Below are 27,636 nucleotides of genomic sequence, written 5' to 3' on the forward strand. Positions count from 1 at the left end.
GAGGCACAACATGGGGCATGGATGGGAGTGCCGCGGGGACTCCCGCCCCGCCCCCTGCAGGCCTGGCCCGGGAAGATGGGCAGGTTTCCTCGAGTCCTTTCCAGCCCTTTATGGGGATGACAGGGGTGCTCTGCTGTGATCGTCCTGCATCCCCTCCCCCACCAAGTGAGAGAGGAAGAGTTTACCCATTCCTCCACCCCTGGTAGGGCCAAAAAAAAAGCCTCCTCTTCTTACCTTCACCCTGTCTGCGAATACATGCTCCCCAGAGGTTATCCTGCCTGTCCGGGAGCGAGAGTTCACTGTGAGATTCAACTGGACTTACCCAGGTTAGGACTTTCAGGCTGTGAGGGAAGCATTTTCCTGGTTGATGTTTAGGAGGGAGGCATTGGGATGGAACACGGCCCTTAGGTTTCTGGCATTGACTGGACCCCCGAGAGACACTGACAGGCCCCAGCAATAGGACCTTCTGTGCTTAGATCGCTTCGTGTGCCTCAAGCAACAAAGCTTGGCCTTTGACATCTTTTCAACAACTTCAACATTGATCAACCCCCCAGGACATTCAAGGTACCAAGAATAGGCTAAGGAAAGGCACAGCACAGGCAAAACCCCTCGCTCACTGGGCGACAGGGATGACGTGGGTGAGACGGAAGCAGAGGAAACCAGCAGTGAAGGAGGAGAGGCCAAGGGCGGGAAAGAAGGGAGCAGAGTGGGGGGCTGAGCACGGGGCAGTGTGTTCCTATTTGGGCTTGAGGAAGAGAGCCCTAGGCACAGCACAGCTCCTTTGAAGTGGGCCTCATCCCTGACATCCACACAAATCTCATTATGCCCCCCCACTCCTCCCCTCCCAACTCAAACCCCTGGGATCCATTTACATTGCTTCCCAAGGTAGAAGAAACCTTGGTTGTTGGCAAAGGTGGGCAGTCCTAGAGAACAGGTAGGGCAATGAGTCAGCTGGGCACGAGGTGCTGGGGGGCATGGGGTGCCGCAGGCAGGCTGCTCGTGGGTCTGCAGCTCAGCAGAGGTCAGCTGGTGGCATTGACCAGGAACCAAAGAGAAGTCCTGGAGGTGGGTGCGAAGGCCCAGGCAGACGGCACAGCAAGGGAGGCGGGTGGGGCACGGACTGACCCTGGGGTAGACAGAGGGGACAGGACAGGGATAAGGGTGGGGAGGACTCAGAAAGGCAGGAAGAGCCATCAGAGGCACTGGGATGAAGGCGGGGAGGGGTGGGGGAGCCTAGGAGGGAATGGCCTAAGATGGAGAGCAGTGAAGCCAGATGGGGGGCATTGAGTTGGGCCGGGGGTGGCAGTAACCATGGGTGGTGACAGTCTTCAATTCCCACCCAGTGGGGAGGCAGAGGTGGGGAGCAGGGGTGTGGATCACGTGCGAGATGGAGCAGTAGAGGCAGGTCTGGCCATGGTAAGGGCCAGAGGCACGGGATACAGGTTACGAACAGAGGTTTTCTTAGGATGAAGGAAACCTTGCTGCGTGACAAGCAGGAAAGACAAGTGAACAAATTGGAGGCAGATGAACTAGAGATCGGTGGGCCCTGCCTCGAGCTCTTGCCCAGGCTGGAAGGCCTTAAGTTCCCAGGAACCAGTTGCAAGCTCAGCCTGAAGCCCTGTCTCTGAAGATTTCATCCACCCAGAGGGGCTTTGCAGGGGCAGGAGAGCATCCTGGTGGGGCAGGACTTGGGGCAGAGGTGGTCACCTCTGGGAAGGATGCCCCCTTTACCCAGCCGCATTTTTCCCTTGACTGGAGAAGTCACCAGAGCTCCATGCATGGAGAAGTATGGATGCTGTCTCCTCCTTGACCCACCTGGGCCTGATTCCCACCATTCATTAAGTTTGGGAAGACTTGAGCATAGCCTCCCTCAGAATACAGAGTGGTTCTTCCCTACGTCTAGCCTCAGTTTCTCTTGCTGTGGAGTTGGAGCTAGAGACCAGGGTCAAGCACCATCAAAAGAGAAGAGTCAGTGGATTGAGTCTCCAAGGCCCCGTCCAGATTCCCAGGCCCTGAACAAGCTTGCTCAGCCAGTTCCCCCTGTGGCTCTCAGAGCCAGAACCCACCACCCCAGGCTCACAGGCTCTGGGGTTGGAGCTGGATGCCCATGTCATTAAGAGAGAGACTTTTATTGTTCCCATAGGGAAGGGAGACACAAGGGGATCACTAAGAACTACAGCGGGTGCCTGCAAAATAAATTAAAACAGAAATGCGTCAAAACGAAAAGGAGATAAGAGAAATGGAGAGTGGCTGGGAGGCTGCACTGCCCAGGCGGGCAGGCTCTCCAAGGAGAAGGTCGAGCAGTCCTGGGCCTCAGCCAGCCCATATCTTGTCCCTCTGTCGGTGGTGGCCCCAGGCTCCGAGCCCTCCGGGGCCGTGACCTGAGGCCTCCACGCAGCCCGGCCGAGGAGTGGCCAGAGTCCTGCTGGGCCCACCGGTGGGGGGGCCTGGCCAGCAGCGCGTGGCACTCTGCCCTGGTGGGATGCGGCTGCCCACCCTAGTCATTGGAGGTGACGTCGATGTCCTCCCCGTTGGCCTGCTTCGTGGCAATGCGCCACCGGTTGATGTGGTGGGAGCCCTTCTTCTTCTGCTCCGACTCGGGCCCTTCCTCCTCCAGCTTCTGCCGCTTGTACTTTGTCCTCCGGTTCTGGAACCACACCTTCACCTGGGCCGGGGAGGGAGGGGCACAGGTGAGAAACACCCAGCAAGCCCCCAGCAGCCACTCGGCCTTCAGGCTGGGCTGGGAGCTGGATGGGGAAACCGAGACCAGGGTTGTCTCCGCTGGCCGGTGCCACCTGATGGGTCTGGAGGTCTTCCCTTCCAGATGCAAATGAGGGGGGCCAGGGCACAGTGGGCCTGAGAGGGGCTGTTTTGCTGTCCCCTCAACAGAGGGGCAGAAAAGGCAACGGCACCCGACTCCAGTACTCTTGCCTGGAAAATCCCATGGACGGAGAAGCCTGGTAGGCTACAGTCCATGGGGTCGCTAAGAGTCAGACATGACTGAGCAACTTCACTTTCACTTCTCACTTTCATGCATTGGAGAAGGAGATGGCATCCCACTCCAGTGTTCTTGCCTGGAGAATCCCAGGGACGGGGGAGCCTGGTGGGCTGCCGTCTCTAGGGTCGCACAGAGTCGGACACAACTGAAGCGACTTAGAAGCAGCAGCAGCAACAGAGGAGAGGGAGGGGGTCTTGGAGCTGCCGCGCATCCTGGTTCCTGCAGCCATCACATGGGTCTGGATGGTTAGGGTGAGCCCCACCCCAAAGTCAACCCTGTGCTCAGAGCAGCACGAAGAGGCAGAGCAGACACAGCTACTTAACCCAGAGGCGCTGTTCCTGCCAAGGGCAGTGTCCAGGACAGCGGAGCACTCTGAGGCCCAGAGACCCCACTGCTCAAGGCGCCAGCCTCTCATACTGTCCAGGTCAGTCTGTCTCACAAGAGGAGCCTGTCTTAGTAACCTCAGGTAGAATCCTCCATCCCGCCTCAGAGGTGGAGCTGGATGGGTGGGGAGTCCTGGATCCTTGGGTGCCAGCTCCTCGGGGTAGTCTGAAATCCACCAATGGAGGCCTCATCCTCCTTACACATCGGGGTGTCTGCATCCCACCCAGTGCTCTGGACTTGCTGCCCCCACATCACCAGCCCCTGCAGCCCATCCAGATGTGGGAACAGGTCACACAAGGAATAGCTGAGAGAAATACCAGGGGACAGAAGTGAGCTCCTTCTTAAACACAGAGAGCCTCCCAGCTCATGTCAGGCAGTGAGAGCCCTGACAAGGGGAGGGGTCGGAGCCCAACAACTCTCCTGTGTGATGTGGAGGCAGGGCGGGCCCATGATGCTAAGCCCATTTCCTCTAGGAAGCCTCCCCAGACTCGGTCCCATCTCTCATCATCCATCCCTTCTCCCGCCTCCTCCAGCATTTGCTCAGTGCCCAGCACACGACAGCCCTTAACATCCTGTCCTGCATGATCTGGGAGGATCGTCCTGGTCCTTCACTAGCTTTATAGTTTTAGTTCTTGAGGAGTGTGGAGAAAACCTCACTGTGTCAACTCCTCCTGACTACACAGTCCTTTTCTTGGCCTTGCAGCACCAGGCCAGACCAGATCGCCCTCAGAGTTGGCGAGAGGGGTTGAGTGCTGATCATCTGCTGTGTTCCCTCCCCTCTCTGGATTTAAGTCCCTCATGCATAAGAGAGATGCTTTCTGGGGCCCTTTACAGCTTTAGGGCACCTTCTGGGCTTTTGTTCACAGGATACCTGGGGAAGGTGGTGCCAAGGGGGCAGGGTTATGAGGCATGGAGGGTTTCCTGAAATAACAGCACATTTAAAAAGCAAGTGGTAAAGAATCCGCCTGCCAACGCAGGAGACATAAGAGACGCGGGTTCAATCCCTGGTTGGGAAAATCCGCTGGAGAAGGGCATGGCAACCCACTCCAGTATTCTTGCCCGGAGAATCCCATGAACAGAGGATCCTGGAGCACTACAGTTCATGGGGTCACACAGAATCGGATATGACTGAAGCAACTAAGACAGACGCAGACAATTGCGGTTGGAGTGACCCGTGGCGCCCATACAGGTGGTGAGCGGTAGGTCATGTGTGTGGGACAACCGTAAGCACCTCGCTGCAGCAACAGCAGTGACTACTAAAGGGAGAACCTTGAATCCTGGGGTAGGGGGGCAGCTAAAGGCGATCCTCAGAGACACTACACAGATCTGTCCCTGCTCCCTGAGAATGGGTGAAAAGCACAGGCCTTAGCCACAAAGCCCGGAGCGGCAGCCAAAGCTGGGCCGGCACGCAGGCCCAGGGGGCAGCTTCATGCTCAGGATGCTCCGCCTTCCCATCCTGCAGACACTGCCCCCTGTTCCCTCCGTGGAGCCTGCCCCTCCCAGGGCCTCCATGGCACCACTGGTCCTGCCTGTTGGTTTCCGAGCACCAGGGTGGGTATGAGGGCAGCCAGCGCTCCGTGCTACACAGGACAGCCACACGGACAGGAAGAGATGACTGGCCTTGGTGGACGGAGTGAGGGGAGGCCTCCTTCCTTCAGTTCCAGGGCTGGATTCAAACCATTGCCTGCATGTCCCAGCTCAGATAGATGGAGAAGATGGCAGATGCTCCAGGGGCAGGGCTTCTGGATTCCGTGCCCACCTTTCCTCAGGCACAGGGCTGGCTGGGCCCTGGGTGGTTCTCGGCACAACCATTTGGCAGCCAGCCTGGCCCCTGCCCCCCACCCTGGAGCCCACTGTGACTGTGCCAGCCCGTAGGCGGGTGAGCTCACCCAGCCTGTGCAAGGCGTGTGTGTGACTCAGGCCTGGATGCAGGGCTGGGGTGGTATTCCTGAGAGCCCCAGGGGCTGGCTGAGGGCTAAGCATGGCCAGCCTGGTGATGCACCATCTGGGGCAGCACCAGGAACACAGGGCCCTTTCTGCACCTTCTCCCTCCCCCATGCATTCCCAATCTCCTTCCAAAAGGAGACTCACCTCTAGTTGCATGGGCCTAGCCTGCCACCCTTGCCCAGCATCACTGGCCCAAAGAGTGAAAGCTTCAGTGGTGGAACTTGGGGCACAGAGTATGTTTTCACACCAGGGACAGCTTCCTGGCCAACCCAAATGAAAAGCAATTCTGAGTATTTTCTCCATGAAAATACTACGGTCAAGGAGGCAGCTCTCTAGAAACGGGGACGAAAACTCTCTTCCCAGGCAGCCTGGCTATCTTCCGGAGAACAGCCTTGGGCTGAGTGTCCAGATGCTGTTTACAAAGACTGTAATAGCAAGGGGATGCTCATGACTTAGTGATATCAGTGAAAATGGCAGGATGCACAGTTTGGGCACAGTGTGATCACAGCCATGGAAAAACAAAGCCTATGCATAGGGGAAAAAAGACTAGAAGGAAATGTACCCAAAGTATGGGGGACCTGTCTTCTTTCCACACTTCCGACTTTTCTTTAATGCTTACTTGTAACAATTAATAGTAATTTTTTATTTGGCCAAAGAAAAGGAACTGGGCCCAAGTGTGGGAAGAGTTAAGAATGACACCCCATGAACTTTCCAGTCCAGCCAGGCAAATCTGGGGTCATCCCAGAACTCCTTCCCTAGAGGACAGAAGACCTAGAAAGGAGCCAGGTCACATAACGTGGCTACCAGCTCAGTGGCAGAGGGCCTTGGGAGGCTGCCTGCCCCCAACACTGGCATGCTACTCACCTTTCTTTAAGCCCAAGGCACACTTGGCTTTCTGACCGGGGAAGCCCTCACACACCTCTGAACCCTCTGGGTTTGGAGAGAGGTTCCTTGTGGCCTTCTAAGTCCCTACCATACTCAATGTCTCTCAGTCTTTCTGATAAGCAAGATCCTTCCAACAGTCTCCACTTCTGTCCAAGTTACACCACCGGGACCACTCTTACTTAGCCTTTGAAACTCTGTTCCCTGTCCCCGGACGTGGCCCGTTGCCTGTCTGTACTTCCTTAGTGCTTTTCTCTGTCTCCATGACAGTGACTCCAGCAACGTGTTAATTTATTTGCTCAAACCTCTGTCTCCTCATCAGACAGTATGGGAACCTGGAGAACAAAAGTGGTGTGTTAGCTGGCTTTGGAGGCCCAGTGGGCATGTTCCAGGTATACTCAGCTGGCAGGGCAGAGGTGAAGTGACTGAGCCCTATGCTCTAGGAAAGAGGCACTGGTGCCCACCTGGAAAACAGGGGAAAATCAATGGTAGAGGGATTGGACTCTTAACTGGAAAAGGGGTTTGGAAATTTGCTAGAGAGATGGGATCCTTTCTTGGCTTACTTCAGTGGCCACTTCTATAAGAGGGTCAATTCCTAATTCTTTCAGCTGTGGACTGAATTAACCACTTCTAAGGGGAAGGTGGAGAGGAAGATCCATTGTTGAGGGGACAAGGGTCAGCTTGAATTAGGCTGACTGACTGATTCAGGTGAAACCGGTATGGATAAATGAATGAATGAAGGTACCAAAGCACTAGTGGACTGATCACTGGATACACCAATGAATGAAGATGTACTCGAGTGAATGGACAGATGAACTTACAAACAAGCAAACTATAGCTCCAGCCAATGTTTCAGACTACCTTTGAATGAACCAGGTCTGGATCCCTTCTTTTCCTCCACTCCCCAGTCTTAGCCCGTCCTATCTGGGCCCCTGCACACTTTCAGGTGAATACCTGTCCTCTCCTCAAAGAGTTAAAAATCCTCTATCAGGGGCATTTGAGTCTTGTAACTCTGATACAAGAGGTTTCTCCTTATGTCCTACTGTTATCTCCTCTGTTTTAATTTAAGCCCGTGTCCTTCTATTCTGTCTCCCTCAGACACAGAGACACACCACTCTTTCTAGTCTGTCATCTTCAGACTAGACAGACGCTGGGAGGCATTAATCAAGCCACTCCTCAGCGCGCCTCCCTGCCCTCTCCACTGGGGATCCGCTTCCTAACATTTGACCACGTGAACTGCTCCCACTCTCAAGGTCAAGCCCAATGCCATGCTAAGCTCACCTCTCACTCCCACAAACTGACGTTGCCTCTGGCTCCTCATCAACCAGAGTCCTAACTCTTCCTAAGCTTTCTGGTTTCCTCCTCTCTCAGTCTACCCTGGATGCCTTCACTCTCAGGGAGACATCACAAGATTCGCCTATCTTCTCAGGACCACACCCTCAGAGAACCACTCCAGGCTCCCTTATCTCTCCTGTCCTCTCCTGCCTCCCACTGGACTCGTGGACCTTCAGAGGTGCAGAAGTTCTTGGAGAAGAGCCAAGACTTAGGGAAGGGATGAATCCATCTCAGAACACACGGTGAGCCAGTAACCTTTCCTAAAAATTCAAGTTCCTTGGACATCTCCCTTTTATCCTTCCCCCAAAGGGAGATATCCCAGGCGAGAAGTCTCCTTACCATGCCCTTCTGGGGAAAACCCATAAGCAGGTGACCACAAACTTCTGCGTCCTAAGATCGCCCCCACCCATGCTCTTGGGCCCTAAGAAGGCAGCCACACTCGATAGCTCCCACACCATCTTAATCCCAAACCCTCCCCCTTTCTTCCCACCAGTCTAGACGGCCCTCCTGTCTCCATGGCTGTGGTCTTCCAGGAGCCTTCCTCCCATGTAATCTCCCCTGACCTCCTCAGTCCACAGCTGTGGCTTCAATAGGACTCCAGTCACTCACCCCTTGCATGCCCTACCACTGTCTGAGGAATCTCCAAGGCCAAGAGACCACATTTCTGCATCCCTTTCCCTCACAATTCAGCTAAACTCAGCCAGGGTAGGTCAAGAAACACCTCCTGAACTGTCTGGAGTTGGAGGAGCAGCTAGAAATACTGACAAATCCATCAGCTGGAGCAACCAAATGCTTTCTCTCCCTCACCCTTAAAACTAATGTGCCCCCCCCCCCCCGACCATGCACAGAAGCTCACAGAGGTGCTCCGTGCCATGCATACCTATGATAGCACCTGACCTTTGGGCACTGATCACACTCAGCCCACATGTCCTCCACATTACGGGCACACATATGTTCATGCATGTGTGCTAAGTTGCTTCAGTCGTGTCCAACTCTTTGCAATCCTATGGACTGTGGTGCTCCAGGCTCCTCTGTCCATGGAATTCTCTAGGGAAGAATACTGGATTGGGGAAATCAACTAGGCAGAGCTCCCCAAGCAGGCAAATGGGATTTTAGTATTTGTCTCCCTGCTAACTGACTGTGTGACCCTGGGCCAGTTACTTCATGCCATGCCCTCCTCTAGGGGATCTTCTCGACTCAGGGATCAAACCCATGTTTCCTGCATTGAAGGTGGATTCTTTACTGCTGAGCCACGAGAGAAGCCTCACACATATGTTACATATGCTCATTACACACACACACACAAGTTCACTCAAACTCGAGGGTCTGATCTAACCCAGGCCCAAGTCTGCCCCACCGGCCACCAGGATTGAATCTTAGATGGCCTTCACCCTGGTCAGACTGCTGGGCTGCGCTACAGCAGAGAGGAGCAAAGAGCTAGAAGGAAGAACTAGCCCTTGCCCAGGGCCCCTCCTTCCTCCTCCTGGATTAACCTGCGCCATTAATTCCACTCTCAACCAATTTAAAGCCCTAGCCCAACGAAAAAGCTCAGGTTGCCTACCCAGAGCATCCCATGCTAGAGCTTTGGGCATACAGATACCCCTGAACTCTGAACCCATACACCGATGTGCTTAACCCTCCCTGAAGTTTTATCCATGAATTGGTCAATAAAACTCCATCACCTATGACTGATCAACAATCAGCTATGATAGTGCAAGGGAATCACAGAAGCAGAGGGACAGAAAGGCAGCAGTCATGCCAAAGACTAAGGGGAATGACTGATAAAATTAGCATATGGATAAGTATACAAGTCAAGAGAAAACTGCCCACTCATTCAGTACATGTTTATGGAACATCTACTCCTCGCTGGTCACTGAACTGGCCCTGGAGCACAGCAAGAAAAAGGAAGGCTTGCCCTCTGTCTCCCAGAGCTGAGATGCTCAGGCCTATTGTTCATTAGGATCACCCAGAGAGCTACTTTATAAACTTCCCTGGGTCTCACCCTGGAACTCCTAAGAGAACCTCCTGAGCAGGCTCTAGGAATCCGTATTTTAAGATTTCTTTGAGAGATGGATGCAACCAGTGTATATATAGTCTGACAGGTGGCATGGCAGGTTATTAAACAATAGCAAAATCCTACATATATTGTGATATGCAGGAGATATGCTGTGAGTCCTGAGAACCTGGAAGACAGATTATACAGAAATACAGAGAAATAGAATATAGATAAGCCAGATGCTCAGGGCTAGAAAGAACCCTGGAGTTCATTTTATTCAACCTTACAGATCAGGAACTGAGGCCCAGAATAAAAGACAAAGCAAGAGTTGATGAGATGATAACCATTATAGACATATGCATATACTGTCAGCTGCTAAAGATCTATAGAGATGGAAGTTTGACATGGATGGTAGATATATAGAAGGTAAAATAGAGTAGATGATAAAGAGATAACCAACAGTTGGGTAAATAGGAATTATATTGTTCACAGGAAAGATAGAATTAATAATAAATAGGAAATATAAATTAACCAGCTTTGTGGAGGTAATTTAATGAGAGTAGACAGAAGTATATGGCTAGATATAAAATAGCTATCTGTGAGGGACAGAATAGAGAGCTCTGAGAGACAAATATAGATATTGACAGTAGAAATAGATGGCAGGGGGCTGATGGGAATGACTGAAGCTTGACAAATAGCTGATAGCTAGATTTGACAGGTAAGCTTGCCTGGCAAATACAGCGAGATGGATAGATAATTAGTTAATTATATAGCCTAGGTCCAAATGATAGTTACAAAAGGGACAGAAAGCAGCTCTGCTGATGAAAGAGACTGAACTAAGAATCAGTAATTCCAGGTGGAGACCTTATTATAACAATAATTTGACATATTACTTTCAGCAAAGGGGAGAGAAGTACTGGGGATGCTAATGAATATTATTTGAGTTCAAGTTAGGTATCTTTGATCCTTAAACCTATTTTATGAACGATGAAACCAGAACTCAGAGAAGTTGAGTAACTGGCCCAAGGTCACACAGTTAGCAGGGAGGCAAATACTGAAATCCCATTTGCCTGCTTGGGGAGCTCTGCCTAGCTCATTTCTCCATCTTAAAGGCCTCACCTGGAAAGACAGGATTCTAACAAGGAGGTTTCTCAGGCTCAAATATCCTACAGTTCTATTATTTTGTTTCTTTCATATGCTTAAACCAGCTCATTTATCGATGCAACAAGATTAGCCATGAGTTTTGATAGTTAACAAAGCTGGATCCATTTTATTTTCTATCTGGTTTTCTTTTAAATATATGCTTAAGCACCTTCTAATAAAAATGAGAGGAAACAAGCATTAGGTTTACTAACTGGCATTGTTAGGCCCAAATATTGACAGGCAGATAAGTTCAGTTGAAAGAAGGTCAATTAAAAATGCTCTCACTGAACTAAAAAAATGGAGGTTTAAAAACAATGACATTATTTCAACAAGTGTTAATCTGTGGGTGGTGGACATAAATGGTTTTGTTTTCTTACACTTCTGCAATTAAATTTAATAACTAATAAATTTAAATGAAGGTACTATAAATACCATTCTTAAATGACACCTTGTTTTAAACAAAAATTTTAAAACGTTTGCGAAGAGGGAAAAGTGGGTGTTATTTTATTAACTTGTTTTTTAAAAATACCTTTAAAAAAAAAACGTTTTTAAAATTTAAGTCCGTTTTTTTGTGAGCTTGATCTCTGCAGTTAGAACAGACCGGCTAGCAAATCTGAAAAAGCCCGGGTCGTGCCGCAGAGACGGGAGCAATGCACTGATGAAACAGGGCATGAGACAGGTAGGACATAGATACCCACATGCGTCGTGAGCGGGAAAGAGTGAGGTCGGGGCCGGGGACGAAGTTGGGTTTGGATTCCCACATGAAGCCTTCTATCTAGCCTCGCTACCCAGAAGACCCCAGGCTGCACACACACACCCCAACCCCGCCCCCAGCCCGGCACCATCTCTCTGTCGGGACCCGGGTGGAGGATGGTGGTGTGAGAGGAGAGCAGAAAAAGGAGCAGAAGATGAAATGCCGGCGGCGGGCGAGAGCTGCTGGGCCGCCAGCCGACCTCTCTCTTTGCGAGTATGGAAGCTGTCGGGGACGCGAGGGAGTTAAGGTCTCCCAAAGCCTACCTAGTTACAGAAATTCGCCTCCAGGGCAGCAACCAGCCACCCCAGCGCGCTTGACTCCGGGCGGACCGAGAGCTTTAGCGGTGCTTCCAGACAACATTTATTTATGCCAAAGTCTTTACTTACAATAAGGCCAAATCTGCCTCCCTATACTTCCCTTCTAGTTCTTTAATTCTTTAAAATCAATTACAAAAACACTACGTGGTGATTGTAATTTCATCCAGTTCAAATTCCTTCAATGCCACCGCAGTTTATTCCCTCCCCAACTCAACAGCCCTTCAAGTGATGAAAACAGGCCCTGAATACCAGAATCTACTTTCCCACCGTTTCCAGGTCCCGCCGACGCCCGCACACACACACCGCCGTTTCAGCGCAGTGCCAGTCCGCCTGAGCAGAGACCAGGGCCGGCCTCGGACCCCGGGCAAGGGCGCGCACTCCCGGCTAACCTTCTGCTCTTTATAGCCCGAGGACCCGTGGTCTTTCTCCCCACCGCGAGGCCTTCGCCCCCGTCGCCCCTGCATGGCAGCGGAGCCAGTACGGGACAGGCCTGGGCACCGCACACACCTCCGAGCGCCCCCAGAACAGTGGCGGGAGAAGGGCTGCAGTCACCGCAGGGCTGAGACGACACCAGAGGGCCCGGGCGGGCGCGGAGTGACCGCGGCGTGGGTGTTCCGCGCCCGGCCGGCACCCGAGGGCGCCCGCCGCCTCCTGACAGCTGGCACCTCCCGTGGGCTGTGTGAGCCGGGTCGGAATAAGGTTTGATCCCAGCCTCCGGGTAGGTCCTTAGTACTTAATAAAAGTCCTGTTGCCCCTTCGAGGCTGTACGCAGTCGGAGGGAAGGCAGTCATGGCGGGGGCGCCGCAGGGGTGGCGGGAGGAGCCGGGGCTGGCTGGGGGGCGAGGCCGGCCTCTCCGGCACCCGCCCGGCCCACCTCCACCTGGCCCACGGGCGCAGCGCGGACCATTCATTACCTGCGTCTCGGAGAGGCTGAGGCTGCCGGCCAGCTGCTTCCGCTCGGCGCCCACCACGTAGTGGTTCTTCTCGAAGGCACGCTCCAGTCGCAGCAGCTGCGAGGGCGAGAAGGCCGTGCGGATCCGCTTGGGCTTGCGCGCGAAGGGGCCGTGCAGAAGCAGCCCGTCCTGGGGCACGTCGCTCGCTGTGGCCGCGTCGCCGACGGCAGATACAGACAGAGAGAAGGGCACCGTGAGCTGCGGCCCGGCAGCCCGCGAAGCCGGCCAAGCTTGGCCCTCGGGCCTCGCTCGCACACGTTCCGGAGCGCTCCGCTGCACTCTCCAACCCTTGACACACGCACACCCACGTCTAGGCTTTCCCCTTTGCCGCCCTTTCTTTAAGTCCACTCCTCTCCCCGAAACCTCCTCCTGGCTGAGAGCTATCGGGTCAGCGGACGCCCAGAATCAGCGGGGCGGATCACTGTTGGGCCAAGAGGCGGGCCGGGGTCTGGAGAGGCACCCACACAGTGCCTGAGCAGCCTAAGACACCAAGGGAAACTCTCTTTGTCTGGTATGCCCAGTCGTGTCTCCCTCAAAGTGGACCAGGGGTAGAGACAGGGTTGGGTGTCAGGAAAGTGGCAAGGGGCACAACCTGGCTGTCAGATGTCCCCGTACCAAACGCAGATTCAAGAACTGAGGGTATCTTAGGAACTCTCCCTTCACACCTGCTTAAATCAGCCTTGCAGCTAAATGCTCAGGCTACTAGCCCATAGAAAATTCCTGCCAACAAGCGGAGACTCTGCCTTGCAAGTGGTAAAAATAGGCCAGGGGCCAGGTCAAAATCCAGACAGCATCTGGAGGTCTCCAGTTAGGTTACTTCTTCCCAATATCCCACCTCTCTCCCCCCAGGTCATCAGATAAAATCCTCTTCCTGCAGACTTACTGCTCTCTGGTGGAAAAAGACCTTGCTTCATCCCTGAATAATCTTGTGCTGAAGAGATGTGTATAAATAACTAGATGTCATCTTTCTTCCTAATAGATATAGATATATTGGTTTCTGCATGGGCGTATGTAAATATATGCTCCAGCCTCCCTACTGTCTTTTTCTCCTAGAATGTAACAGTCCCTTGGCAAATGTTGGCCATCATGGGGACTCAGCTGCTACATGCAGGACGAGGGCTGACATTGGGCTGAATAGGGCTGAGGTAGTAGGGTCAGGAACTACAAAAGCTGGAACAAGCTTCCATCCACAGCCCCAGTCTCAAGGAATCCCCCCACTAGGCCCTCACACAACCTCTGCCTTGGTTGCACATGCCAACAAGACTGGAAACAGGCCCTGACACCATCCATGGATTCCCATGCAGTGACACATACTAGTACCCTAACCCACCAAGAATGCAGAGCACTGCATGAAATGTTTTGACAGTTAGCAGTTGAGATTGACTGATCCAATTAATTTCTTCAGAAATGGCCACTGGTTTGACTCAATTTGATTTGTTGTTTTGTTCTTAAGACAATTGTTTGGATAATTCAGTTGAGCTCTCCCATCTCTGGAAATATCTCTGTAAGTGAGGCAAGGGCACATAATTGAGATGCTGTTGCTACAGCTCTCCAGGTAACTGTTCATGTCCCTCTGCTGGTGGAAACTGCCTGACCTGATTTTCTCCAAGTCTATGGGCTTTGGACATCTACATAGGAAAACTTGATTGCTGGGGTTTTCTGGGGAACAGCGTTGCCTAGGAATGAGTGGCTAATGCCTGGGTGGGTGGGGGGAGACAGAGTCCCCTGAGAGGGAGAAGCTACTAACTTCCAGTTGCCTTATCCATTCCAAGTGACTGGATCTATGCTGCTACAAAAGTGAGTGGGATCACATCACAGGAAGATGGAGGGGTGGGAACATCCTGCCCACTGGGTCCTTCAAGGTGGGGACAGAGTCTCAGGCCTGACAGAAGGAAAAGTTTAGCTTGTGGTGATGGAGGGGACAGATGATTAGGGGAGGTGGTCTGGCAGAGAGGGGTAGGAGGGAGAGAAAGGAGGAGAAGGATCCAGGTGCGGAAAAGGATTACAGCCTCAAGTGGGAGCCAGTGTGATGAGGCCAGAGAAAGGTAGGAGAGGTGGGTGGGAAGCAAATACTCCTTGTTGATGTTAAAATAAATTGCTTCAAAAAACAATAGCATTCTGAGCTCAAGTCAAACACCAACAGTGGTTTTCCCTGGACAAATGAGCTGGAGAGGGACAGAAAGCCTAGCACACCCCTGTGATCACAGGCTTTGGCCTCAGCAACTTGACGGGGCCCAGGCTGGTCAGAAATGATGTGGCAGTGTGGAGACACCCTCGATTTGTGAGTGAATGGGATGCAGAAGTGTGAAGGGTAGTGTGGGGCTGAAAAAGCAGGACTGCAGCCTGCCTAGTGTGTGATTTGATGGGTGTTTTATAATTCTGTGCTGTGTGTTGGTCACTTGTGCGGTAGAGTTCTCTGTGTTTGTCTTTATAAACCCAAAGTGGAGGATGGAAACAACAAGCTTCTCTGTCCTGACATACACAGGACCATTGGGCTCAACGCTGGCTATTTTAGGGGAAAGATAGACTGCTTGGGGTCTTCTTCAGCTGGGGAGAGAATAGCCATTGTAAATTCACTGTAATCCCCCGAAGGGGCGGGGAGCATGTGTTCTGTAATCTGTGTGTGCATGTGCAGAAACACAGAAGTCCTGACCCAACCAAGAGGAAGCAGAGACCAGGAAAAACTACTCAAGAGGCTGAGTACTGATGAAAGATATGATTTCAAAAGAAGCAAGGGCTTTTTCCTGTAAGGAAGAGTATGTTTAGTACAAAATTAACCATCCTGAGAAATTGATTAATAGTTTCATGTTTCTATAAGAACCAGGGTGGTGCCTATGAGCCTGGGCCACTCTCACTCTGATCTATGGAGAAGGGACCTCAACCGTCCCTACCATGGCTTCAGTTTGCCTTAACTGGACCACAAGGGCAGAACACGCTCTCGGACTGGGGTTGCAGTGTGGCCTGTTTAGAGACAGTCTGTGAGAGTAGGCTGTCAGTTTCAGGCAAGGACACGTGGGAAAGTGGAAAGGGACTGGCTGAGTCTTCCCTGTAGCTAGTAACTGAAGCCCACTCTGCCCCGTTTTCCTCCAGCCTCTCTCTTTAAGGCAATGGCTGGGAACTAGCAATCGACGTTCCCAGGACTGAGGTGGCAGGAACTGGGAACTAGGGATTCGAAGGCCTGGGGCCCAAGCTGCAGTGCCTCCTGGAGATGTTATGGCAAGCTGGGGGCTCTGGGCCGGATGGCGAGGCGGAGAGGCCTGGGGCTACGAGAAGGAGAAGCCCGCTCGGGAACGGAGATAACCTATTCCCCCCTCCTCCTGCCGGAACAAAGGCTCTCTTTGAAGCACCGGCCCATTACCACCACCAGTCCCGAGGGCCTAATCTCCCACGGCCCCCTCCCGCCTCAGCTTCCCGGCCTGGAAAGTTCCTGCTGTCCGAGGGAAATAGCACCGAAGTGCGGCTAACTCGCTGTCTCCTCCAGCCCCTCCTCTTCAGGCCTCGAAAGCCGCCTCCGGCTTCGGGGTCCCGCCGCCTGGTCCCGACCATTCCGTGCTGACTTTTCTTCTCCCAGCGCCTTACTCAGCGGAGAAGCCCTACCCTGCGCGCCGGGACCGCACTGTTGGAGAGCGCTGCGCACAGAACGCAGACGTCTTCCTTTTCGTTCGTGTAGGGTTTTGCTTCTTGCATTAAAACGGGGCTGAAATGAGCATCGCAGAGACCCGGTTCTCTAGAAAACGCGGAGCCGGAGGGCCTGAAATGACTCGGCTCATATCCCCGAGGGCCCCCGAAGACGCAAGGACGCTGGGGCCGCAAGGCGTCTGCCCCGACGCTGACCAGCCCTGAAGCCAAAACCTCTCAGAATTAAAAAAGTCATTCCGTGCCCAACGGATTCTCGTGTTCAAAAATGAGACCACATTTGGCTCCATCTCCGCGTCCAGACACAGTTCTTGGGAGAAAAATGCAACCGTTTTTGCAACTAGACAACGTGCCCGCCGGGGCTGAAGGCTCAGGGAGCGGCGGCAATTTCCGAGAGGATTTTGCCGAGGATTTATTCAGCCTCGCCTGACTGGGGATGCTCAGAGCCGGAGCTGGATCTCTTACAAGGCGTTCCCGACCTTTGGTGCCACGGCCCTCGAACCCTAAAAGCCGGTGTCGGCGAGGTCAATGGAGGGAAAGGAAGCGCAGAGGGCATGGGGCGCCCGGTCTAAAGCCGAGGGCGTTGCCGGGGAGGCCATATCCGAGTGAGCAGAGACTACAGGGGTCAGGACCGGTTCTGCCCTCTTCTTCGAGCTCCTGTCCCTCCTCTGGTCTGCTAACCTCCGGTCCCTCCGCCGCCCCAGCCCGAGGGTTTACAAACAGCCGCGACTTTCAAATTGGCCTGCAGTCGCCAAGTTTTAGAGACCGGGGACCCAGCCCATGGAGGACCGAGGTGGTTTGCTCAATTTAAAATAATACTTAATTTTATCAGTAAACATTGATTTTAATTGACAGACTTCTTTCCCATAGCGGCTGACACCATAGGCATTTTTTGTTGTTGTTCCGGATGATTTGGGCAAATCTTTGAAATCCCCAGAGCAGACAAGACTTCCCACAAAAATTCTTGCTCAATTACATTACCTTATTTTGTGGGATTTGCTGGGTCAGTATCTATTAGCCAGATGGGACTCAGAAAATTGACAAATTGGGGTGGGGAAAGCGGCTTTCCATGATACAGTTAAGCATCTGTAGCCAAAGTTTCAAGAGGTCATTTTCTTCTGTTATCTAGATAATTGTACTAAATACCCAATTTATTTTGACTGTGTAGATCCAGTTTACCACCAGATCAGCCAAAGCTCTAATCACGTCCTTTTCACTTGTTTTGCTAAGAGCCAGTTTACCTATCTCTGAGTCAGGAAACCTAAGGCTGAGGTCTGGTCTACACTAACAAAACTGAAAACTAAACCAATTACTGCACAAATTAAAACCACTCCAAAAAAAGTGGGGGGGGGGGCGCAAGAAGAAAGAAAAGAAAAAACCAATAAATACAAAGAAGAAAACGAACTCCAACTAATGGAACTCTTTGCTTGGAGCAAGTCAGACTACTGAAATCTGTGTGTGTGTGTGTGTGTGAGAGAGAGAGAGAGAGAGAAAGAGAGAAGTGGGGGATCTTCCTTACCAATCCCATTGCCCAGTGCAGACTAGGGGGCTCAGACTGCCTACGACCTTAAAAGCCCTCTGCCCCCGCCCCCTGCCTGGGAGGACTTCAGTCGGTACCCTAGCAGCCTGTCGGTTCCCGGAGTCCTCGAGCGTCGCGGGAAGCCGGTTTGCTTTGGCAAACCTTCCCACCCTGGGTCCGAGAGGCACGTGAGACTTGGAGAAGTCGGGCCGAGGTTGCTGAGAAACATCCCCAAACAGAGGAGCACTGAACACTGAACATTAACTCTCCAGTTTTCCCTCCCCTCTGCCCCTTCTTCCCACAGAATCGGGGCAAGCAGGCGGACTTTCCCCTGTCTCCTTGCGCCAGCGAAGGCGGATCCCTGGGAGTTGGTGGTGGAAGTGCGAACGTAGTATGGTCCCAGGTCCACCTGGGTCGGAGGGAGGGCGGCCGACGCTGAGTTCTCTGGGATGGGACTGGCTCAGCCTGGACACATTAAGGCAGGCCGCAGGGAGGACCAGGAGAGGCTCCAAGGATGCGCCCGGGCTTGGCGTCCGGACCGGCATCATTCCTGGAAAAGCCTGGAGGTCCCAACCTGGTTCTCTGGGAGGGAACCCAACGCGGCAGAAGAGCGAATGGATCTGGCGCGGCTCTTCCCTGCTCAGGAATCGGCCTCTGTGGACCTGCAACCTTTTCTGACACAACTTCTGAATGGCCCCGGACTCCCCCGAGCCTTCCCCGCGCCGCCGCAGCGCGGGCGCCGGCCCGCCGCCGAGGCGGGCACAACGTGGGCACTCACCCTGAAAACGGTGGCCGAAGAAGCGGTTCCGCAGCACCCAGGGATAGAAGTGCAGAGGGTCCCGGTGCTGGGCGCCGAAGAAGGAATGCGGGGGCTGCAGCGGGGAGGCGCCCAGCTGGTGCGCCGGGTGCACGGTCAGCGCGTGGTGGTTCATGGCCTCGGGGAATACGAGCTCGGGACCGCCGTAGAGCGAGCGGCCGGCGCCCGCGGCGGCGGGGAAGCCGCTCACGAAGGCCGCTTCGGCTGCGCTGGGGTGAGGATAATTGAGCGCCGTGGGCCGGAGCGGCTCCTCCGAGGCGGCCGCCGCCAGGGGATGGGAGCCTGCGCCGCCGCCGCCAGTGCCCCCTCCAGTGCCGCCGTCCTTGGCCACCAAAGACTCGATGGTAAAGCCGCGCTTGGCTGTGGGCTGGAACATGGTCGCGGCCGCCAGAGCCGAGCGAGGCACCCGGGCTCTGGGGAGCGCTCCGTGTCCTGGCGCCGCCGCCGTGCGGGGTGTGCACCCAGCCAGGCACATGCACACACACCAGCACCCTTCACCTCCCCCGCCCGCCCGCCCGCGCTCAGCCCCTGCCCACAAGCCAGGCGCGGAGCGGCGAGGGGCGTGCGAGCCAGCGAACGCGGAGTCGGGCCACGGCGCGAGGCTAGGCGCGCCGGCCTCTGCGGCCAAGCGGGCAGCTCCCGGCGCCGGCACCGGCGCGGGCTCCGAACGAAGCTACGAGCTGCTTCTACCGCCTGGGGACTGAGCCCGGCCCCTTCCCTTCCGAGTCCAGCCAGGACCGACCCCCGCCCCCGGTCCTCCCAGCAATGTCCTGCCCGGCCTCGGCCACCGCGCTGCTAGGCGAGAGTTAGCGGGCACCTGCCCCGCGCTCGCCCATTGGCCGCCGCTCACCTGCCCCAAGGTGGGGGGCGGGGCGGGGCGGGGCGAGGGACCGCGGGAAGGGAAAGGAGCCAGCAGTCGGAGGCAAAAACCGGACTGGAGCTTGTGCCGGGCGAGCTAGGCCTCCTCCTGCTCTCCCGTCTTTTCGCATCTCTGCCCTTTAGCTGAGTCTGGCGGCAGCCGCAAGCGTCTCCACCCAGGCGGGAGCCGAAGGAGGTGTGTGAGGGGTCTGGGGCTTGGGAGAATCTCCAGCCCCACTCCCCAGTGTGTAAATCAGTTGAACCCTCTCCAGTTCGTCCCGGGATGTCGTTTCAGTTCTCAGATAACTTGAATTCGAGTGCAATGTGGGTGTTTGGGGTCCAACGAATAGATTTCTCCTGAGAACTTGCTCCCCTGGCCGCTAGGACCCTCGGGATCTTCCATCGTCCGTCTCCTGGGACGCAGTCTGAAGCCGCGGCCTTGTTCCTGAGGTTTCTCGTTTTCTGGGTGGTAAGGGGGACAGCTTCGGAAAGCAGACGCGCAGTTATTTTCAGAAGAGGCCAGGCCAGGGAGAGCGCTGGAGGAGCTGGCGGAGTGGTCACCCAGACGTCTCAAGCTGCAGTTCTCCGGGATTGGAAGCAGGACCTTGGCCCAGCTACGGGCATCGCGACCGGCCCGCAGGGCCATCTGCTTTCTTCGTCTTCTCTGATTGTGGAGCTCAGGTGCAGGCGGTCCAGGACAGGCCGGGGCCTTGAAGACACTGTCTTACGTTGGAGGTGGCCGAACAGTCCACAACCAACGCCTAAGACCCTCCAAGAAGACACACAGACCATCCTGGGAACGTAGCGGCCACCTGGCCTCCTCCGACCCTCACCTTCCACTCGCGAACGCGGAGCAGCGGACTACTCTACTCCAGCCAGTTTCCACTTCGTGCACTAATTCGTCGGGGATGAGAGGGCAGTTGGGAACGAGAACAAATACTCAGCAAACTTTTCCACCGGGGCCTTCCAATATCCAGGCCTAAGAGGACACTAGGCGGTGATGGGGAGGCTGGGACCCGCACCCTGCCAGTGCACTGCGAGAAGCCGACCTGCTTCCTCGCTGCTGCCCGGCTTAGTCAGAGCGGCCTGGCCGCGGCCCGGGTGCGCGGATTCAGGCAGTGCGTCCCGGCGCCCAGAGGCCAGAAGGTCCTCGTGCCGCGAGGCTCTGCAAGGACTCCAGGCCAGGTCTTGAGAGTGGCCTGCCGAAACGCCCGCAGTCTCGGCCGGGGAGAGCGCTCCGGGCGCCCTTGTTGCCACAAAGCGGGTTAAAGTCTATTTTCCACTCGACTGGTCCGAAAAGCCCCCGCGCGCCGAAGCCGTTCCGGCCCCCATGGGAGAGGTGGGGAGGAGACGGCGAGGGGGTGGGGGGAGACTGCCGCACCCTGCAGCCGGTCGCGTCCAGAGCAGACCCGGGCGGAGCACCTCGGAGGCGCCCCAGAAACACCTGAGGAAGGACTCGTTACTGAATTCGTGGCGAGGGCTTGTGTCTCTTTTACTGGCCCCTCCAGATCTTTCTGGCTCACTGTGCTGGTCTCTCCGTTTCTGGCTCAGGCTGTCTGTCTCTTTCTCCCTTTCCTGCCTCTTTACCGCCCTCTCCCCCACCACCGCTTTCCCTCTGTTTCTTCCCCCTCTCCCTTTGCCTCATCCTCCGTTCCGGGTAAGGAGAAGCTCCCTGAGTGGGGATAAGGACCTAACCAGGCCATATCGCTGGGGTGGTGAGGGCGCGAAGCTGGGCAAAGACGTGGAACCGAGATTTTCGTTCTATGTGGAAGGAGACAACGTGAATTCTGCTGGAGCAAGGTCCCCGCAGGGAGCCAGGTTTAGCTGGATAAGCATCACCCGGGCCTGTTCTCTGAATGTGGCGAGGAGGGACTAAGTGCTTGGGCCTGTGACCGAGAAGACTGGAGCCGGATAGGGCTGAACTCAGCCCCAGGCTTTGTTCCCCTAGCCGGTGGTGAACCTCACCGGTCTAGCTGCAGGCCCCCACCTCTTACCTCACCGCAAGGCCGGACATTGACCCCTGAACTCACTAAATTGGGCAGGTAGAGGAGCTTGGAATCTACTGGGCCATTCTGGACATATCTACACTGGCCACAAGGACTTTCCTCATCTGGCTCTGGGTATACATCTCCCTATGTAAATCCATAGACTTTTATAGTAACAATTCCTTCCCTTGTTGTCGCGCTTTCCAAATACTTGGACATCAGTTGTCTGTCATTAACCCTGTTTACAGATGAAGAAACGGACTACACAGGACCAGTGACTGGAGTCCGGTCCTGGTCTGGGTTGAGGTGGGACAGTTCCGTGGGCCTGGCCTGGTTCAGGTTCTGCCCCCATTCTACCCCAACCCCAACTGCAGCTGGACTCTCAGAGGATCAGTGATGGGTTACCCAGTGCCTTGGGTGAAGGGGGTTCTACCTTCAGTTTCCCTCTCCTTAACCTCTCCCATTGTGCCTTTCTCTCACTTTCCTTTCCTGTAATTTCATAATTTCCTTCCTTCCCTTCCCTCCCTCGGCAGATATTTATCTCTTACCTGATTTCCTCTATTTCCGTTGCTCTTAGGGCCTCTTTCCCCTTTGTTGCCTCCCCTGCAGTAGGTTAAGAGAAGAATTTGTTACCTTCAGGAGCTCTCTAAGTCTCCCTCTGTGTTCTGGATCCAGCATCAATGCGCCCCACCACGCCCCAAGTTTTTCTTGTGCCAGATTCCCTGCTTGGTCCCTGCCAAGCTCCCACAGGTCTCCCATTGCTGACCATGTGCTTGCTCCCTCCCCTCACCAGTGGACAGAAGCCCACCTTACCCCCAACCTGCGGCCCCTCCCCCACCTCTGCTCCCCAGCCCTTCCCCTCCACTTCCCCGTCCTCCCTTTCAGGCTGCTGAGTTCTGCAGGAGTCCCCAGGTTGATCATGCCTCCCTCATGCTGGAGCACCTTATGGTCCCACGCATCTGCAGGCTGCTTGCCTTTCACTCTACACCAGCCTTCCCTGGGTTCTCATCTCCCCAAACCCAGCACTTCGCTTTATTCAGAGGAGACGACCTGAACCATCTGTCCTAGTTCTAGCCCCACATCAACTTTTCTCCCCTCTCCATCTCTGGAATAGACTGGGCTCAAGTCCTGACTCATCCATTTACCAGTGGTGAGCCCTGGGGCCAACAATCTTGCCTCAGCTTGCACATCTGTGAAATGGCAAGCCTTTAGTGGGACCTCTGTGGGGATTAAATGAGATAAATTTGTGATGTCCAAGACCAATGTCTGACTCCAGAGAGGCACTCAGTGAATGTTGCGCTGTCTGCCTTTGCCTGTGCAGGAAACCTGGGACTCATCCTCAAATCCTCATTCTTTCCCATCCTCCTTATCCTACCAGTCACCAGGTCTTGAGGTCAAGTACTTCTCAGATCTCTATCTTCTCCCTTTTTGCTTCTTTGCTGGCTGATTTCATTCTTCATAACTCAGTTCAACTTCTCCCAGAACCATCCCCTATCCCCCCCACCCACCTGTCACCACTCAGTCATAGCATTCCCCTGGAGAGTGGAGCTGTCTTTGGAGACATTGGTCCCAAACATCCCCAGTCATCTCCCTTTGACCTTCCGTCTTCCTCTTTCCTCTTCAGCCTCCTTCATCTTCATGTCTCCCTGCCTTCGTGTTTCCCTCACCCCGTTAACTTTTCTTCTTCACCACCAGCTAAGTCTTAAATAACTTTTTGTCCCTCTCCGGCTCCCTCATTTCCTTCTTGACTCTGCAAGCCTTTACAACCTGGCTTCCATCCCCATTATATTAGGAATAAGCCTTGTAAAAGCTCCAAAACTTTTATCACGGTGCTATTACAACAGTAATGTGTGCTTACAGAGACAATAATAAGCACAACAACCTCATCATGTTATTGTCAGATTGAATTAGTTATAATCCCCACCCAATGGGCTTGAAGCAGTACATGTAGTAAGCACTCGATAAATGTTAGCAATTATTTTATAGAGCTGTGTTTTCTAATACGGAAGCCATGTGGCTGTTGCGTGCTTGAAATGTGGATGGCTTCAACTGAGATATTTTGTAAATATAAAATACACACTAGATTTGGAAGGCTGAGTGTTAAAAATGTAAACAGTATTAATATTTTCTATGTTGATTACATGTTAAAATAATAATATTTGGGATATTTGGGGGTTAAATAAAATATATTATTTTTATCAATTTCTTTTTACTTTTTAAATGTAGCTACTAGAACATTTTAAAGTGCTTATGTGTCTCACATTCCTACTGGACAGAATTGCTGTAGAAAATGCAAGTAATCCAAAAAAGAGAGGAAGAGTAAATGGGTTTGGGGAAAGGGAAAACAGAGGTCTTGTAATTGTCAAGCCCTCCCACGCTGAAACAGCTTTATGGGATTCTTGCAGTATATCCTTCCAGTTCTTTCTGTCTCTAAGTGTCTCCCTTCAAAAGCAGGAATCATACTGTACACACTTTTGTAAACTGCTTCTTTGTAACCATCACAAGCATCTTTGTATCCATTAAATATTCTCTATTGTGGGACATTTATGCTGTTTACAAAGTTTCAGTATTTTAAACAAAATTTGAGCCAGTCTTACTATCAATACATGTACATGGGTATTACTTTTCTATATATTTCTAGAAGTATAATTTCCAGATGTATCTTGATGGTTTGGGGGAAGAAAATGGACAGAATAAACAAGATAAATTTGCTATCATTTAATAAGTTCTATATGAAGTGCCACGTGCTATGCTATGTCCATTGTACATTAATTTCCAGATATGCAGTATTTTGATTCTTTTGAGCCACGTTGCTAATTTGGCCCTGGAAATGTTGTACCCATTTATTCTCCCATGAGAGAGTTTAAGGATTTCTCTTCATCCTCTGAAATACTAAACAGGACTCCTTCTTTCCAAACCCAAGTCTTTCTAGTTATAATTGTCAGTGGGCTCTTCAGCATTTGAAGAGCCCTTCAACTTCTATTCTTTTGGAAATTCTCTCTCCCCTTCATTTTCCTAACAAGTAATTGCCTAGATATGCAGCCTCTGGGAATAGCTCCTTCATGGACTTCCCTTTCTTTTCCTAACTGTGTGTCCTTGAGACTTCCCTGTCTATTTCAACCTTCCAATCTATCCATCTATATACCATTATTTACTCCTGCAGCTTCAACCAATAACTGATACAGACTCCTTTATGGATTTGTAATACCAGCTCTTTATTTTTCCCCAGATCAAGTCATTAATTTTTCAGATATTTGTGAGATGCCTTCCCACAGGCTCCTGAGACACTCACAACACCCTCAAACTGAAATCAATTTGCCCACCAAATCTGTGCCCCTTCCTGGCTCAGCTTCCTCTGAAACAGCCCCATCTTTCTCCAAGACATGGAGCAGCTAGGAAGCATCTGTGATGTCTTCCTCTTGGCCAGCACCCTGCACAGCCAGGCTTTGCATCCATTCCTTTCTTTCCGTGCCCTCTGCCACTGGCATACTTCCCTCCTTGTTACCTATCCCCAGTGATCCTCCTACAGTAATAATTTGTGGTCTCTCCTGTCTATGATTCATATCATATGTGGCTGCCGGATTTCTACAACACAACTCTATCTCGGTAAGATGTTTTCACACAACTGTGGGACCCAGGGCAGCTTCTTTACCTCTCTGTGACTCAGTTTTTTCACCTGCAATCTGCAGATAATAATAACACCTGGAGAAAGAATTAAGATGAGGTCATTCATGTATAGCTTTGCAAACTCAATAAACATCAACTGTTAGTGTCAATGTCTTCAACAGAGTTCAAACCCCTTAGCTGGGCATTTAAGGACCTTCATGAACAAGAACCTACTAGATCATGTCCTCTGCTCACCTAGGGATAAACTGTGCTGCACAATACTCCTGCCACCCGAGGCATTTATCCAGAGACCCCTTACTCTCTGCGGCATGCTCTACACATTTCTCCTCCCAAAAAATGCTACTCTAGAGCATATGTCCATCCCTTTTCTGAGAGGAGGAAAATTGTCAAAAGTGCATGAAGTCAACTGTATAGAATGCCAGCGTCATGAAAACTGTCATTTGTTTTGTTCATTGCTGTGTTCCCAATACCGAGAATAATTGCCTGGCAATATTAGATGCTTATTCAAGACTGTTGACTGAATATACCAATTCAAAAAACACAATTTAAAGTTATGTTTGTTCTGAGACAGTGTAAAAGTGTAAATTTTCATCACCATAGAACATAAAGAAAAGATGATCCCATGCTCTGTGAGGTCTGTGATGAGAACAGGACCTATGCCTCATTCTGGGAGATTTCTTCTGCAGAGCCTCCAACAGATGGGAAAGGAAACCCAGATACTTTGAACTTGAACCCTGCCCTGTAAATTACCTAAAGTCTTGAGTGGGGAGGACTAAATTTTCCAGTGTCTCTCTATATTGTAAAATGTGTGAACTTGGAGCAAATATCTCTTTCTTCTGGGAAGACCACTTCAATGGCTGCCTCACTTTTGCAAGGACAAACAAAAGACTCAATTCTTAAATGGAGCAGTTAGAGGTCCCATGACTCAGTGCTCTGCATAACGATACAAACATCTAATAGGATGGTGTCTTTGTAGATTACTATTATTACAGGGAAATATTTCTTTTCAACGTATGGATCTAGGCTGCTCTCTCCCTGAAAATTAGAACTCCTTCTTAGGAGTATAGATGTGCTCTTATTCAAATACTTCTTCTATGGAATTGAAGGGCAGGGGAGGCCATGCCCTTCGCCTCCCACTGATAGTGTGGTCTTGACCAAAAGCGCCAAAGCCTACCCCAAGTTATTGATTCTGCTGAATATCACTCAGAATGTCAGTCCAGAAGGAATATTTTTACTTTTTATTTTAAAAACTTGCAAACATACCCCAAAGTAGACAAAAGTGTATAATGCCTATCCATATTCCCTGTTGCTTAGATTTTATAGCCACTCACATTTTTCCATTTTGCTTCATCCTTTTTTCTCTAGAGTATTTTAGAGTAGATTACAATCATCATGATATTTCACCTCTAAATATCTCACTGTGAATCTCCTTGGGGAATTCTTTTTGAAAAACCAAAACTTTTTACCATATGAAATTTCAAACGTACCTTGTAGAGAGAATGATATGATGAATCTCCACATGTTTATCATTCAACTTCAGTTATCAGTCTTTTGCCAGGCTTAAAAACATCTTTTTGAATGATTGCTGAGTTGGCACAAAAGTAAAGAAAAATAATTGCCCATAAATTCTGGAAACTTGAATTGAGACAAGGAAGTACATTTTGAAGTTAGAGTTTGTGTTGGAACAAATCCTAGCTCACTGGTGATCCAGAGTTTGGGCTTTAAAGGGCTACAAGTTCGAAGGACAGGGGACAAAGAAGGGGACAGGAAGTCAGATCAAAGACTTTTTTTTTTTGAAAGGTGACATCTTAGCTGAGTGAATGAGAAAATAATTCACCTGCCACAGAAGGAGGTGGTGGACATATGATTCTGGCTTAGCTTTGGCTCTGTGTGGAAGGGAAAAAAGAAAACATGTTTTCTTGAGAGTTCCTAATCATAGCCCCGCTATACTTGGATTAGGGGCCAGAAATTTTAGCAAGCCTAAAAGATTCCAAGCTGAAATTTAGTATCCACTGAAAGAAGCAAGCAAGCTTCTTTAGAGGAATACACTTGAAAGCCAAACTTAAAACAAACTTTTTTAAAATTTTATATTGGAGTATAGTTGATAAACAGTGTTATGTCAGTTTCAGGTGTACAGCAAAGTGATTTAGTTATATACATACATACATATATATAAATCTTATTTGGGTTACTACAGAGTATTGAGCAGTTTCCTATGCTATACAGTAAGTCCTTGTTGGTTATCTGTTTTAACTATAGCGGTGTGTACATGTCAATCCCAAAGGCCTAATCTATCCCTCCCCCTGCCCCTGCCCCCCTCCCTTCCCAATCACAAATTTGTTCTCTAAGTCTGTGAGTGTGTGTCTGTTTGAAAGACAAACTTTAAATAACTTCCCCAGACAAAGTTCCAAGGAAGATAAACTCACAATGAAAAATCACAAAATATACAGGGAAATAACCTACCATGGAAGTCAGCAGATACTAT

At 51.9% G+C, this 27,636-nt stretch overlaps 1 protein-coding gene across 1 annotated transcript; it reads right to left on the minus strand.

Moving 5' to 3' along the window:
* Window positions 1–2,110: 2,110 nt before the first annotated feature.
* EMX1 (empty spiracles homeobox 1) lies at window positions 2,111–22,066 on the minus strand. Its single transcript, XM_027554897.1, has 3 exons — window positions 18,643–22,066; window positions 12,671–12,855; window positions 2,111–2,665 (listed from the first exon to the last, which is right to left on the minus strand). The coding sequence occupies exons 1-3, from the start codon at window positions 19,154–19,156 to the stop codon at window positions 2,498–2,500; spliced, it is 867 nt and encodes a 288-aa protein (XP_027410698.1). The 5' UTR covers window positions 19,157–22,066; the 3' UTR covers window positions 2,111–2,497.
* Between the last annotated feature and the right edge of the window lie 5,570 nt (window positions 22,067–27,636).

Source organism: Bos indicus x Bos taurus, chromosome 11, assembly GCF_003369695.1.
Source record: "Bos indicus x Bos taurus breed Angus x Brahman F1 hybrid chromosome 11, Bos_hybrid_MaternalHap_v2.0, whole genome shotgun sequence".
NCBI lineage: Eukaryota > Metazoa > Chordata > Mammalia > Artiodactyla > Bovidae > Bos > Bos indicus x Bos taurus.